The sequence below is a fragment of the Maniola hyperantus genome, chromosome 1 (genome assembly GCF_902806685.2).
Source record: "Maniola hyperantus chromosome 1, iAphHyp1.2, whole genome shotgun sequence".
Taxonomy (NCBI): domain Eukaryota; kingdom Metazoa; phylum Arthropoda; class Insecta; order Lepidoptera; family Nymphalidae; genus Maniola; species Maniola hyperantus.
The window spans coordinates 8,722,009-8,738,982 of record NC_048536.1 but is presented as its reverse complement, the minus strand read 5'-3'; the positions used below and the strand labels follow the sequence as shown (position 1 = coordinate 8,738,982).

General features: G+C 37.3%; 2 protein-coding genes across 2 annotated transcripts in view; one reads left to right on the top strand and one right to left on the bottom strand.

Moving 5' to 3' along the window:
* LOC117986607 (uncharacterized) overlaps positions 1-16,974 on the top strand; it is a 181,200-nt gene that overhangs the window by 47,320 nt on the left and 116,906 nt on the right. The window lies entirely within an intron of this gene.
* LOC117997389 (zinc finger protein SNAI2-like) overlaps positions 12,430-16,974 on the bottom strand; it is a 49,575-nt gene continuing 45,030 nt past the window's right edge. Inside the window, exons 2-3 of the mRNA XM_034985665.2 lie at positions 14,312-14,640; positions 12,430-14,023 (exon numbers count right to left, since the gene is read on the bottom strand). Of these exons, the coding sequence (XP_034841556.1) occupies positions 13,062-14,023; positions 14,312-14,480 (1,131 nt within the window). The 5' untranslated portion in view covers positions 14,481-14,640 and the 3' untranslated portion in view covers positions 12,430-13,061. The remainder of the gene's footprint in view (positions 14,024-14,311; positions 14,641-16,974) is intronic.

Sequence of the window (16,974 nt, the reverse complement as noted above, 5' to 3'; positions counted from 1 at the left end):
GTCGTCACGATGCATGGTGGTCGGTCGCGCACGCGGGGGCGGCGCGGCGGCGGCGCTTCGTCGCCGACTCACAAGTTGCTATATTTTATTTATAATTGCGGATGACGACGCTCCGAAACCCGGACCTGTCGCGATTTCACCTGCTATTATTGCCATTTTATTCATTGTTATTTCATTTATTACGTCGCTTGTTACAGATTTTACCGTCGGGAGGTTTTAACGTATGGTTCTTAATGATGAGAGTATATCTTCGTGCTGATTTCTCCTTATAAAACCCGCACACGTAACCATTGCATCTTTAGTTAGTGGTGGCGATTTTATTGATATGATTAAGTTTTTATGTTTTCCAGATACACAATGTGAAAAGAAAGTAAAACGGAATCCAGCGTTAATGTTTAACTTTCTTGTAATAAATGTTGGTACCTCTCTGGTTGGATATTAATGTTTTTACGGATACCTACTGATTATTTGTAGAGCTCATTTTTAAATAATTAATTATTCATAGCTGTTATTCAATTATTTCCTAATATAAAACCATTGTAAGGTGGAAAGTTATCTATATCAGTTTTAAAGTCTAGTTATTTATTCAAATCGGGTACTGTACCTACACTTTTTGACTGTCTGTGTTTTTGAGTGTTTGATGAGTATGACTTATGGGGATAATGATTAATTATTTATCCGTGAAATATTTTTTAGAACCCGATCATTAGTTCCGGAGATTATCCCCGATCCCTAAATACAAAACAAACTAACAAATTCTACCTCTTCAAAATATATTAAACTAGCTGATCCCCGCGGCTTCGCCCGCGTAGATTTAGGTTTTTGAAGATCCCGTATAGCCTATGTCACTCAGGAATAATGTAGCTTTCTACTGGTGAAAGAATTTTTAAAATCGGTTCAGTAGTTCTAAAGATTACCCCCTACAAACAAACTTAACGACATTACCTCTTTATATAATACAACGGGCCGTGCAGCAGAAATCGTAATATTTTAATTTCGCCATAACTTCAAAACCAAACGTCCAATTTTAATCATTCAAAGACCAAATATTATCTCCATAAACTGTTCTTAGTGATGAAATCATTTATTTTGATAAGGATTAATAGCATGAGTAAAATAAACGCGTTTAAATGTAGTCCAAAAAAAATTCAAGATTTTTAAATAAAAAAATGGTTGCTGTGCCTCACTCGACATAGATGGGTATAGTGTGTCGCGGATTTTTTTGTAGATATTTATAAGATCTACAATTAATTAGAATATTTTATGGTTGTATCTTTTATAGTTTAGGCAGCGTATGCAAAATAAGTAACTTTTCTGGTTGATTTTTTACACCTTGTGTCCGAAAAACCCAAATATCTTACGGAACCCTATTTTTTTCCAAAATAAAATATAGCCTATGTTACTCGTGGATAATGTAGCTTTCGAATGGTGAAAGAATTTTTAAAATCGGTCCAGTAGTTTTTGAGCCTATTCAGTACAAACAAACAAACAAAGTTTTCCTCTTTATAATATTAGTGTAGATAGGTAGGTACAATATATGTAATGAAATAAAAAGTAACATAATGGGTAAAACTAGATGATGCCCATGTGGATTTCGGTTTTTTTAAATCCCATGGGAACTCTTTGCATTTCCGGGGTAAAAAGTAGCCTATGTCCTTCCCCGGGATGTAAGCTAACAGCTAACTCTAAGTATACCAAATGTTATCAAAATCGGTCTGCTGGGCCTTAAAAAGCTAGCAGACAGACAGACACACTTTCGCATCCCGGAAAATCAAGAAGATTCCAAGGGATTTTTAAAAAACTGAAACCCGTTTGGATGAAGTCTCGGGCATCATCTAATATTATTACAAATGAAGAAAATTAATTTCTAAATTTATTTTTTGTAAATAATATTTTTAATACATCAGTGGAAGGACATAAGGTAAATGATGGACGTGTCTGGCTGGTGGATCAAGTAACAAGAACAATACTTACCTATATGATCCCGCGCATGCGAACTGTAGGTCGGTCGGAGGTGAGGGTCGGGCGAGCGCCTACGCGCGGTACCGTTATACAGCGGTTAATTTTTATACCGACAGGATTATTGTATTAACGCCCGCGCCAATGCGCCCTCTTGCTCGACAGGTAACCATTCTGATACATATGTATCTACTACGCATTCCAATGATGGCGCCACCGCTCATTTATAGTACGGTTTTATTATCCATGCAGACAAAGTCGTCAGTAAAAGCTAGTTTAAATAAAACTGTAGAAATTTATAGTAAAGTACCTACTTCTAGTATTCTCAGAAAAGAGTAAGTATATCAGAAATGAGAAGATCCGTAGGAGAACCAGAGTAAGCGCCATAGTTAAACGGGTTGCGAAGCTGAAGTGGCAATGGGCAGGGCACATAGTTCAAAAAAACGATAGGCGCTGGGGTCTCCAGGTGCTAGAATGGCGATCTCACACCGGAAAGCGCAGCGTTGAAAGACTTCTACTATAGCTGGAGAGACAATCACAGGAATCGCAGAGACCCGCTGGAGTCAGGCAGTGCCAAAACATCACGTGGAAGTCCTTACAAGCCACGGTCTATATCCAGCTGTGGACGTCTATTCAATCGATTGATAATGATGAATGACCTATAAAAAAGTTCAACTAAATAGGTATGTATGCTAAATCACTTTCTGATAATCATTTACTGATAATAACCGAATTTGATAAGAGCTGGTCAGTTTGAAATAAGTTGTCTAAAAAGGTTCATCTTATTTTATTTCTTATTTAATTTATTAAAGAGCTTCATGACACAGCTACACTTTACATAGAGAGCTCGACAACAATGATCTAGTCTTTTATGCTTAATAATACGTGTGCCAGACTGTTTATGTCCTCTTTTGTACTTTAACGAACTCGTAACAAAGCCTCCATAAACAATCCATGTCATAACTTACCGCGCTCTGTGTACAGTCTCCTTAATTAAACTGGTCAAAAAATAAACATCACATAAAATCACAAATACGGACAAATACAAGTAGGTACGCTAGATACGCCATACAAAATGACAGTAGTTTTTGTGCCGATTCAAAGCGCCCTATCTGTAGGACGCATTGAAGGCTGAGCGTACGAGAAGTTAAAATTGGCACTGCGTCAAATGGTTTTCGTGTTGACAGTATGTAAATAGATGTTTCATCAGTTGCATTTAGTTCCAAGTATGCTCACATGCCACTATGCTGCTATCAGGCAGCCCCAAAATGGGGATAATCAAGTTGTTTTAAAAACAGGTTTGCAATAGCAAGTCCAGCGTACTTGTATTAGTAAAGTTCAGTGCATAGATCCAATACCTTTCTACAATAAAAATATGAAGATGCACTATTTTACAGAAATTACGCTCTCTGTAGTACATTTTACTGTATATAATTTTAATAAAAGAGGGTATTTTTACATTATTTAAAATACTTATACTTTTACTAAAATTAACTGCAAACTTAGATAGAAAACGTTGAAAATATTTGTGTATGCATTTCAACTTTCAATAGAAGTAGTGTGATGACGTTGATGTCTTTTATATGGCGCCGATTTGGAGCGGTACGGCGCTTGTTGTTATAAAGTGCACAATACCTTACTACTTCGGTCGTTACTTTATAATAGCATTAAAATTATTGAAACGCAGCACGGGGCTTAAGGACATAAACAACTAGAATCCATTTAGGTGAATCTGAAAAGGTAAGCTACCAGTGAATAATCTTTTGAAAGGCGTTGAGGCGCATCGCTCGCCTACGCGCGGCCTGCACCATACCTTACAGTCTTGCCTGTAGTTATTGGCACAGGATCATGGGATTTATTGACCCAGCTCTCTACTTCGTGTTTGGACTTTGATACTAGGTACCTACCTGTAATATCTTACTTCCTATATTTTGTCTGTTAGGCAGATTTATTCATGATAAGACCACACGAAAAACGGTGCTGTCCGACAAAACTCCAGTTGAAGTAATTAAAACTAATTAGCGCTAATTGGAAATCTGATCCAAATAATATAAAACATTATTTATATAAATAAAAAAAATGGACCAGTGCGACTTGAACTCGCTAGTAGAGGGTTCCGTCCAATCAAATCGGTTTAAATCAAAGATAAATTGTAACCTTTCTGTATATATGAATATTTGATTCGAAATCGATGGGGTAAAAAAGTTATTAAACATTGAAAGGAGTATAAATCAATAGAGTTTTTTTTCATGGTATAAAAATTATTTAAATTTTTCGTGATTCCCACATGACTCACAACGCGACCTTCGTCAGTGTAGATCAGAGGCGTATTTGAATACATACTTACTACTGTTAATTTCACTTGTGTCCGCGCCGCGGATATGGCTTCCATACTGAAGTACAAGTGCCCGTTTTGCCTTTCAGTTTTGGAGATTAGGAGGAAGGATCAGTTTTCACAAATTTTCTTAAATAACTTCAAAACCATTTATTTTAAAATTATAAAAAAGTTTATATTTAAGACTCAAGTTTCTTTTATTTAATATGTCACACTTTGCACAACTTTTTTAAATTTTATGATACTATGCACCCAAAAAGTATTCAAAACTCATTTATCTATACGTTACACGTCTGTGTTTAGGTCACAGAAATTCATATTTGTACAGATTGCAACTTAATCGGTCCAGTAGATTAGGAAAAAATTGGCAGTGACAGAGGGACAGACAGACACACGACTGATCCTATAAGGGTCCCATTTTTCATTCGGGCGTACGCAACCCAAAAAATAATGTTTTTATTTTTATCTAAAAACAAAATTTACTTAACAGTGGAATAAATTATCGGACCGTCCATAAAAGTTGAATGTGAACGTGGAATGCTAAGGTCTTGGCTTCTTTCGTATCCGTGTTGAATAATTACTCCCTAAAGAGTTAGGCAAAGAGCCGATACCAAGAACATGCTTTACAAAATTCACTACTATTAATAATTATTAATGATGGATAAGTTCATGGTAGATTTGAGTTAAAATTTGATTTATTGAGGAAAATTCAAGGTTACCTGAGAATCGAAAACTTACCATATTAGTAAAATATAGCATTTTAAAATAACGTGATCAAATGTCTGATTACAATTTTAAATGGTGCAATGGTGCTAAATACCTAGAGTATTTTATATGGTACTTACTTTTAATATGTTTTCCATATTAGGACACAACTTAGATTATGATCTGCTTCTTCTTGTGGTGTATTCTTATGGTGTGTTGTCTTCTTCTACTCTTAAAACACCTGTAATAATCATTTCCTGCTCTGCGGCGACAAAGGCCAATCCATATAGCGCTCCGGACACAATAAGTAGGTATAGTGGACCGAGCAATACGAGCAAGTAATTATCATACTTTTAGAAATCAATACTAGCTTATACTGGACAAATTATTATAATAGTACACTAGTTTACTCCCGCAACTTCGTCCGCGGGGACTACATAAATTTCAAACTCCTATTTCACCCCCTTAGGGGTTGAAATTTCTATAAATCCTTTTTTAGCGGATGTCTAGGTACGTCATAATAGCTATCTGCATACCTTTCAGCCTGATCCATCCAATAGTTTGAGCTGTGCGCTGATAGATCAGTCAGTCAGCTTTTCCTTTTTACTTATGGCGCTGGTCAATTCTTCAAAGTTTGGAACATTTGCGCAAAGTTGCATGTCTATCGGTATTCTACAGGATACATTTCGGAGAGTGTGCCGAAGAACTTTTCAACCTGGCTCCTCTTTTACTTTTCTACTATCGTACCACAAGGCATCGCCAAGGCATTCCACGGACACGCACGAAGCCATTGGCCTCCTTATTTCTAACCGCTAAGATTTGGAACACCCTTCCAGTATCAGTTTTCCCCTCCAATTATATACCTTCAAGTCAATTTATATTTTTATACTATAAAGGAAAATAATTTTTTTTGGTGGTTATTAAATACATCGTCCAAGATACACGAAACCCATGCTCCCTGCTAATTTTTACGTTGGTAACCATTTCAAATTATGTACTAACTACAAAAAGCACGTTAAATTGTTATGACGTTACATTTCACTATTCAATAAAAGCTCCCATACTTTAGTATCTATGTGTTTTTCCGTTTCATAAAGAGTTGCGGATTTGATTAGTTGGCAACATTCCTATTTTTACCATGGGCTCTCCGGCTAAGTTGAGTGTGTGAAGGAGGCTGGCCGAACACGTGCCGTGACTTTCGCACCTCCAGCTTCGCCATTGTTCGCTAACAGTTCTGTGACACCTACTTACTATAAGGTATGTGTATATAATATGCTCCGTAGAAGTTTATTGCAGGAGATTATCTATACATATTAGAATTACAAATAATACAATGGAGCCGGGATTAGGTACGCTTTCATATTTTCTTTACTCTTTAATAAGTAAGTAGATACTTATATTTTTTATATTCATTCATTAGAAATATAAATATTTTATAGCTGTCCTGTGTATTACAAACACATAATATATTTAATTTTAGTAAGTACATAATCGTGTAATTAGAATCTAAAAATAATGTTTAACTGAAGAGATTTCCTGTAAAAAACTGCCAAAACTTCAAAATTGTTCCTCAGTTAAAAATTATTTATCGATTGGAAATTAGAGAAGTAAACAAAAATAACTTACTGAAAAGTCCTGCGCATATTATTATAATATCTATACCTACGTACGTTGTTAACGTTAAAATATGTGTAGGTACCTACAGACATACCTAAGTGAAGCGCAAAAAATCTGCTACAGTTGTGGTTTGAGCTCACGACACCCAAAATTGAGAACGAAAGTTATTCAAACACACAAGTCGACAAGCGTGTTTGGTTATCACGATGCTCTCGGATCAGTAATGAGCGCACGTGACAATCACTGTAGAATATAGTGATGTACAATATTCTTCCTTATAAATATCGATGATGGTTTAATCAACAAATAAAATTATTGTTGTCCACAGGCTGAAATGATATGATGAATAATTATCTATACCCACTAATATTATAAAGAGGTAATGTTTGTAAGTTTGTTTGTAGAGGGTAATCTGGAAAGAACTACTGAACCGATTTTCGAAATTCTTTTACCAGTAGAAAGTTACATTATTCTTGAGTGACACAGCTATATTTTATTTTCAAAAAATTTGAGATTCTTACGAAAATTGTAATAAGCTACCCGTGCGAAGCCGGGGTGGGTTGCTAGAATTCTATATAGAATATGATAAGGTTTCAGATTTTTCGTAGTTACTAACATATTATAAGTGGATTTTTTTTGCTGTAGGTATACTTAGGTCTGGCATACTCTATAGGTACATTTTTAAAGTCGAACACAACCGCTTTTAAGACGTTACAGTTTCATGAAATAAATAGCTTAGACTGAAATATATCTCAAAATAGAAATCGATTGTTTAAAATACAAGCAAGTTGATTTCCAAGTTTGCGGTCGGATTTCTAAATGTCTCCGTCGAATATTCGTATTTGTGTTTGATCTCACGAAACTCTACGCGTACCTATTCTTGCAACTCTATAAGTACATGCTCAGGTGTGCTTATTCAGGCAAGTTTGGCAGGCACATTTAATAATCAAAATTAGTAAAACATTAAAAGTTCTTATATATCTTCCACTGCACAAATATTACAAATAAATAAATGACTGAGCTGGTTGCAGAAAACTGAACATTTTATTATCGCCTATTTATTAATATTCCTTACATCACTACGACATACAATATTGCTCACAACTCGTGCCATACTTACCTTACCGCGCAGGTACGTTGATTAGCGTTTCTTAGAAATTAATGCCTTCATTAAGGTTACACTTTCTAGTTGCAGAGATATAAACATACCTAATTTACAAGTTCATTGTCTTTTACGCAGTTTTAATTTTTTTGCCTTTTAAGATATATAATATGTTAGCGCAGATATTTTACCTAAGCAAAATTCTGAAAGTGAATTAATTTCAGTAGCGTTTACACTGTAAGTACAAATTTAACTTAAAAATATAGGTTTAAGAAATAGAGATACAAAGTTTAAAAGCATCCTATATCTATTGCAGAGATTATTGCGGGACGAGTATACATTAGTAAATAATCTGAATCTGAAAATTCTTTCACTGATAGATTACATTATCCCGGAGTGCTTTGAAGAGATTTGTATCTGAAAAGCTAGTCTGTACGTATAAAAAGATATGTCCTTGAAAGATAAGATTGAAAGATAAGTTGGTATGAAAGTCCGCCACTTGGGTGGGCAAAAATTAAAAAGCATGTGTTTCAGGGTTTTTAGAAATTCCATCCTCACATCGACCTTAAAAAATCGAAGTTGGGGCGAGTCAACTAGTCACTACCATAACTACTATAAATGCGAATGTGTGTTATTTTGTTGGTTTGTCCTTTAATCACGTCGCAACGGATTTACGTGATTTTTTATATGGGTAGGTACAGTAAAAGACCTGGAGAGTGACATAGGCTACTTTTTATCCCTGAAAATCAGAGTTTATAAACCTAAAACCACTCGGATGAATTCGTGAAAATCAGCTAGCATGTATAGTACGCGACAGGTCGAGATAGCAATCATGCTGGGGACGCCCCGCAAACCTGCATAGCACCCGCGCTAGCCCCGTGGGATATCGCGGGCGTCCCCCGGCCTCATACCCCGATTGCTATCTCGACCTGTCGCGTACTATTTATAGTATATACTTATATATATGTATATCATCAAAGGTTCTATATTTGAAGAGATTATAAATTGTCATATCAAGAGTGGGTTAGGTAATTTATTGAAAGGTGAGCATTGAATTCACGTTTATTTGCGCGCACGCGTCGAGCGACGTGCCACGTTACAAATCATGCTTATCGGCCGAGCGCGACTTGCTCCATTGCCGCTGCTACTCCTAAATCTACACGGATCAGATACTCTACCTACTCATTGCTTCTTCGGGTTTGAGCCGTCTTAATATTCAACTTGTTTCACGGGTGCTGTGTGATAGGAAACTTGTTTATTATGGCTTATTTAAAACTTAGTAAGTAGATTCTGGAATTTTTAGACTAAGTATATGCTATTAAATTTATTTTCGTATTATATAGTTTTCCGCGCTGGTTCTTCTCGGTAGGAACGGCATTTCGAACCAGTGGTAAATTAAATTATTTGACGATTCAAAACCACTTGTCTAAGTTTACTTGAATAAAAATATTTCCCACGACTTCGTCCGCGTGGATTTAGGTTTTGTGAAAATCCCGTGGGACTCTGCAATAAAAGCAATTTCATTTAAATATATACCTATTTATTCTTATTAATATCAAAGTTCAAAGTTCTATTAGCCTAAGTACCTACTAGTACTAAGTGTGAACACTAACTAGCACGGCATATCGGTGGTCAATCTCGGATTAGATAATCACGATGCAAATAGAAACAGAATTAATTAATTAGAAATGCGTTGGATTGGACGTGTCGGACGCAGCGCACGCGCTCGCCGCCGGCGGTGGTCGGCGAGACCAATCCAGCGCGTCGCACGTGCGCTCTAGTCTATACTACTTCGCAGGTTCTTTCTAATTGGCACTCGTGTGGGTTGATGTGGGTATTCACAGGCGAGTGTCTCTAGCGTCGATGCTCGCGAATGTTACCTATGCCCCTCTACGCCCTCTAGTCGCTAACATCTTCCGCATGCTCTCTTTTCAATTAAGTAGTTATTAATTATCCTACTTATTAGATAAGCTGATGCCCACGATTTCATCCGCATTTTCTTAAATCTCGTAGGAACTTTGATTTTCCGGGATAAACAGTAGGTAAGTATATAGTCTATATCCGTATATGGGATGCAAGCTATCTATGTTCCAAAAATGTGATACTCGTGACTTCAGTAAGTGGAATTAGGTTTTTAAAAATTCCGGGGGAAGTATTTAATTTTTTGGGTCAAAATACCTATAAGTCTATTTCTATGCCCAGGATTCAAGTTATGTACCAAATTTCGTCAAAATCAGATTCGTTTTTTGTCAACTTAAACGATGGGCCGTGAAAAGCTACCAGATAGACATACACGCACTTACGCATTTCCAATATTATGTACCTATAGGTAACTATGTAATTACATATTCATCTATGAAATTCATTAATATCAGTAGGTACTTATTTTATCATTAAAGTGTAGGAACGTACTCTATATAACGTCTCGTTTAAAATTAAAATAAAACTTCCTATAACGTAGACTTTAGTTCAATTTGGTCTACACTCTTACGCACTATAACGCAACAACCATTAGGTAAATTACAAAGAAATAACTGTGTTAATATAATAAAAAAACCGGCCAAGTGCGAGTTAGGCTCGCGCAACGAGGGTTCCGTACCACAGTCGTATTTTTTCGACATTTTGCATGATAATTCAAAAACTATGATGCATAAAAATAAATGAATATCAGTTTTAGAATTCACAGATGAAGACCTTTCATATGATACCCCACTTGATATATGTATAGTTATCGTAATTCGAAAATTAAAAATACTAATTATTAGCTCATGACCATAATTAATTTTTTTGTGTGATGTAACCACAAATTCACGGTTTTCAGATTTTTCCCGAATGTCTGCTATAAGACCTACCTACCTACCAAATTTCATGATTCTAGGTCAACGGGAAGTACCTTGTAGGTTTCTTGACAGACCGACAGGCAGACAGACAACAAAGTGATCCTATAAGGGTTCCGTTTTTCCATTTGAGGTACGGAACCCCAAAAATAGTCAAGGTGTGTTGTTGTCGCAAAGTTTATTTATCAATTAAAAAAGAAATTACTTAAATCGGTTCAGTAATTTCGGAGATTTCGGTGTACATAGGTAGAAAAACACAACTCGTCCTTTTTGAAAGTCGGTTAAAAAAGTAACCTCTGTTACTCCTTGGTTAATCCTCTACTTGTCTGTGAAAGTCCCGTCAAAATAGGTTCAGCCGTTGCAAAGATAAGCCCGTTCAAACAGACAGACAGACAAAAATTTTAAAAACGTTTGATTCAGTTAAGGTAAAGTTCAAATAACCATACCTATGTGAATATGGGGCAGTTATTTCCAAATAACAGACATACACTCCAATTTTATTTATTAGTAGGTATGGGTAATGGATGAATTGTAAATAAGAAAAATGAAAGAATAAGTTTTTCATATTTGCAAATAGGAAAACTTTATTTAGGCTGGTACTACTATTATAGAGGGCGCCGTGAGTTTTAGACTATACGCTTATTTTGTAACGGCACCAATGTTTTGCAGATAATATCTAAATCTAAGCATTTCGATTAAAAGTGTTACCTATTCAATGCTAAGGTATCTTAACTTCGAGAAACGTGCACTTGCCTGACAGGGTTAAAGGTTAATACAGATCCGATTGTTATCTTATTGGACCACTTTCTTACTAGTGAATGACATTGTGACATTACTGTTGACTTTTGGACTGAAATGTCTGTTTTTTATTTACTTATCTTACTGCTACCTGCTACTTTGAGGTTTTGAGAGCAATATTTATCTTTATCTATCATAAACGAAACTTAATATTTAAGTAAGAGTTAAAATACGTTAGTACGGTACATAGTTTCCTAATTTGTGTAGTACGTATTAGTACCTATTATTTATCTTTCTAATCTCTGTGTAGGTAATAAAGAGTCCAATTCGGTTTTTCTGGATAATAGCTCTGTGTGGTACCTACTACACCTACACCAGTTGTCACAGTGCGAACAGTGTCGAATTTGGCGCACGCACTTGAATTAAGTAATTTTGAAAGAAGCGCTCTCTCCACATAATGACTATGTTCCTACCTCTCCCAAGGATGTGTGCGTCTGCAACTTTAGTTTATATAAAAAACTACAATTTAGTGGGTAGGTACATCCTCTTCCTATCCCAGTCGTCTAACTATAGGCTATATAAAGAATTTATAACATTATATAAATTCTTGCAGTCTTTCATTGTAACCTTGTTTAGCAACAAAGCAGACCTCTCTTGCTACCTACATTTTTACATCTTAACCGCTGTACTTATCTAATATCTATGCCTATATAATTATAATAAGTAATATCTATACTGATATTAGGTTAAGGTTTGAATAGTTTTTTGTATAGGTAGGTAGTTTTATTTTATCTAATGCAGAACTTGCATAATTTTTCGAATGTTGGGCCTTCAAACATCGTACTGCAAATTAAAAAGACTTTGTTGTCAGATAAAAGTCAAAGGCGAATATTTATCGGAACAGGCATCGCAATTGCCACTGAAAAATAGAGATCTGAGATACTAATCGCGGGATATGTTAAGAGATGTCAGGATTATAGTAAGTAGGTACATATCAGCCTTAAAAAGGCTGACCTATAGGTAGACTTGCCCTAATTTACTTAAATTAGGGCACGCCGCACGTCTTATTTAGGTAGGTAGGTACTAGGTAGATAGGTACTTACTTAGATAGGTACAACTAACAATTTTTTCAAATTTCGACATTGCATTACACCTAGTGTCCAAGTTTACCCAGGTAGCCAACAGTACCTAGATCATAAGGACGTTCTAGTTAAATTATATTAAAAACAAAATAAATAATTTAAAATCTTTTTATTTTCTGCGGAGGTAACACAAAGGAACGCATATCGGCAACGGTTTTATAATTTACAGCCTCTTGAATAGGTTTGTGTTTAAATATATCTTATTCAATAATAAAAATACTAATCCTACAACTGTTATAATTTTTTAAGAATATATTAATCATCTATAATTAAGGCACTTTGTACATGGCTTAGGATATGAATATATGCATATAAAAGTGTATGACACTAGGCAAATGCCACATGACTAGCGATGCCGCAAACAGCGCGACTAAACAAATAATATAATCTACAAATTGCCTTACTCTATCTTACGTCTACGGAGCTTACTTTACAATGGTCTTTTCTAATATACAATACCTACATAGTAACAACTTAAATAGAATAGACGCACACAAGTTTTATGTTGTAAAATGTACATGAATAATTTATTTTAAAATAATCGGGTCTTGTATACATTAGTGAGTGTTGTTTGTTGAACTTAATCTAAATAATTCGAGATCGAGGATTCTACGGTATTCAGTCTATCAGTAAGCATGAACGGTGGCGTGTGGCGGAAGTGGCGGATGCGAATGCGACGGTGGGATTGCTTCAGAACGGTATTCATACGGAGACGTACCCGGAGCACCGCAACCGCCTTCTAAATGTTTGCTGAGTAATGACATACGAGAAAAAGTTTTGCCACAACCCGTGCAAGAGTACTTCTTCACGTCTGAGTGAGTTTGTAGATGAGCACGAAGGTTGGATCTGTCGGCGAATGCGCGGCGACAGTGGTGGCATGAAAATGGCTTTTCGCCTGTGTGGGTACGAATGTGACCCTGTAACAGCCAGGGTCGTGAGAAAGCTTTTCCACACAAGTGGCATTTGCACGGCAAAGTGTGGGTCCTGATGTGCATCTTGAGCGCACCCAGTGATGTGTATACCTTAGCGCAATATTTGCAACTAAAGGATTTTCGGGCTAGACTTCCTTCGGCAGCTGCGCAATGGTATTGTTGGTGTTTAGAAAGTCCAGAATAGGTTGAATATGATTTCGCACAATCAGGGCACTGATAACGAGGACGACGAGGTGCAGTCACGGAGACTCCGGAATCTGACGAGACTGACCCCGGCGAGCGGAGATCTTCGGGGCAAGGCGGCGGCGAACAAGAGGAAGGTGGAGAGGCGGGAGAGTACCGCGTGTACAGTTGCGGATGCGAGGGAGGAGAGAGAGCCGGCGCGGCGGGGTACAGCTCTTCCAGGGGGTACGCCGGGTAGAGGGTAGGCAGATAGGCGTACTGTGGTGTCGGTCTAGGAAGCTCCGTGGCCATGGGCTCTAATCTTGCCCGACACGCTGCAAGGTATTCCAGATGCTGCTGGGACCACTCTTTTGGCTCTACTTTAACGGCTGCTGTAGTAACCGGTGACATTGCTTTGCTGGGATAGTTGCCGGTTTTAGACAGATCTTCAGGCTTTGTGCTTAAATTTTGGGGTTCATCATTTTCTGTGTCACCTGTAGGCAAAGAAAATAATAATTAATAAAATATACCTATTTATAGTTAGGTACAAATAATATCTAAAAAAATCACGGAATAAAATATGTTCAAAATAACTAAATATGATTTACTATTTTTTGTGCATAAACTACGAGTAGCTTATACACAATAATATATTGTGCATTAACGATTGATTAAACTTTGCGATGAAAACTTTTCACGAGCTTTTTATGTCCCGTTTTTGGCAAGGCAGTGGGTTAAGGTATGAAGATTAGGTAAAATTACTTTTAATTTATTAAACTTACATTGATAATCGTAATAAAGCCTCGTAGCCATGTGGGCGGGGTGAGGCGGCGTAGTGGGCGGCGTCGCCGGCCGCTCCTCCCGCACAAGCACCGGCCGCTTCTTCAGCGGACAATGCGCATATTTCTTCGTCATTAACGCACGAGCAGTTTGAGAATCTTCCACTAGCATCTTGCACTTTTGTCACAACACTTAATCGCTCAACGTAATAATTAGAAGAATTATAATCACAAGCTCACTATAGTTCGATAACAACAGTCAATCGATCACAAAGTCGCACCGGAGTCGTAGTAAGTTTTTCGCTTTCGGGACGCAAAGACATACGTGTGCACTCACTGACATCCGGAACTCGAAGTGGTGCGGCGAGGGAAGAGCGCTACTTATAAGCGATCCCCGGCAGGTCTCGCCAGGTGGCGGCGGGTAGGCTGTGCACGTGCGCCGTGCCCAATCGGCGGAGGGCGCGGGGCGGCAATGGGGCGCGGCGCGGCGCGGGGCGGCGGCACCTGCGCCTGCGCAGCCGGCCGCATCGCTCTCGGTGCAATATGCCCAGCTTCAGCACCGTTCCGGTTCAAACCGTCCTCGTCTTAGCAGCCGATCTAATTTTTTGCGCAACTCTTGGGGTTAAGCACCTTTGAACCGAGCCATACGTCTTTGTGAAACGGTCCCGTCAGAATAATAATAATCGCGACCGAACCGTCTCGGCGGGCTTATTATTAAATGGTAAAACACGATCTGCTTTCTTGTTGGGCTTAAGATCAATAAGTAAGTAGGTGTATACCAACTAATACGTACCTGGGTACTGAATATATGACGTGGTTACTATAGTAGAACCTGTTTAAAATTACTTTCCGTAACATATTTTGAAAACTTTCTCAAAAGAGGTTTATGATGAATACCTACCTAATGATATCTAAATAGGTAGATACTTACCCACTTAGTAGGAAGGTATTGTATTTCTCTTCTTACATAATAAGGAATTAAAAGTAAAGACTAAAGAGTCATTTCATCAATAAAACGGTGTCGAATTAGCTACCTAGCTATGTCATGTGGCTGATTATGACCTAGTTAGCGAAAATGGTCTGATATATGAGACAATGATGACACATTAGTTACGGACAATAGGGCAGTCGGGCTAGACCTTGCCCTCTATAAGCAACGCATCTTTCCTTTTTTGATTGTGATAAGTAGGTACCTACCTAAATGGGTTCTTGCACCTATATTAGTAGGTAGGTAACTTTTCTTGGAACTCTACAAATATGGATAGAGTAGGTAGGTATGCATCTACCTTTAGTCGTAAATTAATTAGTTATTAAAGGCAGACTTTTAGGTAGTACCTACCTATAGTACGTAAGATACCTGTAGTAGGGAGATAGGGTGCTCTAAGTAGGTATAAGTGCACTAGGACAATACCTTGTGGTAGCGGCTGTTCCCTTCAGTGAATCTCTATTGTTCCGAATCTGTACCTACCTAGGTAGTAGGTATGCCTACCTATACCCAGCCGGCTTTGTGGCCACATGGCTGAGGGTAGTACATACCTTGCCATCTACCTCAACCTCACCTGTCTCTAATCTAAGCAATCTCCCGAAAACAATATTGAACACAATGGAAAAATGAAGATTACGATGAAACTTTTTATAGTTATGACTTTTTATAGTTAGTTAGAACTTGCATGAAGAATTCTGACATACCTAATACCTAGATAGGTACCAATAACGTACAATAAGTGGTAGGTAGGTACGCAAAACAAGTCCTCATTGTAACGCATAGTGGACACTAGGTAGGACAATGGTAAAATTCTAAAAAATAAAACATGTGAACAACTACTACTGGTTCGGAATGAAGATTCCACTCAGAAAAGCCAGTCAGAAACTCAGCCTCTTTTCAAATCATAACAAGTTACAATACCTATAGGTATTACAATATACCTACTTACCCAACTTGTGGGCAACTGAAAACTCAGCCGGTTGCTTCCACGCAACTTTGTTACTAAGGAATTCATCAATTAGGTATAGCCTTGACTTCTTATCAAAGTGTGTTTTACACCATACCTAAGTACTTCAAGTCTAAAAATTCTTTCGGAAACATATAATAAAAACAAATACTCAGCCTTAATAAATGTATTCGTAACTGGACGTAACTAAAGTAGGTAAGACAGGTATGCTTGCTTCACAATCGATCTATGGGAAAATAGCTGTAGTAAGTGGGCATAGGTAGTTAATTGATCTGATCGTACTTACGACCATCACGAATGCCGACGAACGACAAGTGCTTCACAATTAATAAGCTCATTCAGCATTTTCGACAAGTGCTTCACAATTAATAAGCTCATTCAGCATTTTAATTAACGTTTCGAATAACACATGGACGTGTCACTTGAACGGTAACTGATCATGTGCTAAGTAGGTATGCTGTGTGTAGGTATCTACTTACATTCCTTGTTTATTCGACAAAGCTGTACCTACCTAGGTATCTTATCTTTTTCATAAGAATTTATTTTATGAAATGTTCTTTGATATGCTTAGGTAGATGTGTTAATCAAATTTAGTTCGAGCTTATCGATCCGGCTTGGTATATGAACTTTATTTACAAACACAATTAGGTATCTATTACCATTGTCTTCCTACAAGATCGATAAATCCTTGTTTCTCTACTAGAAATAAATACC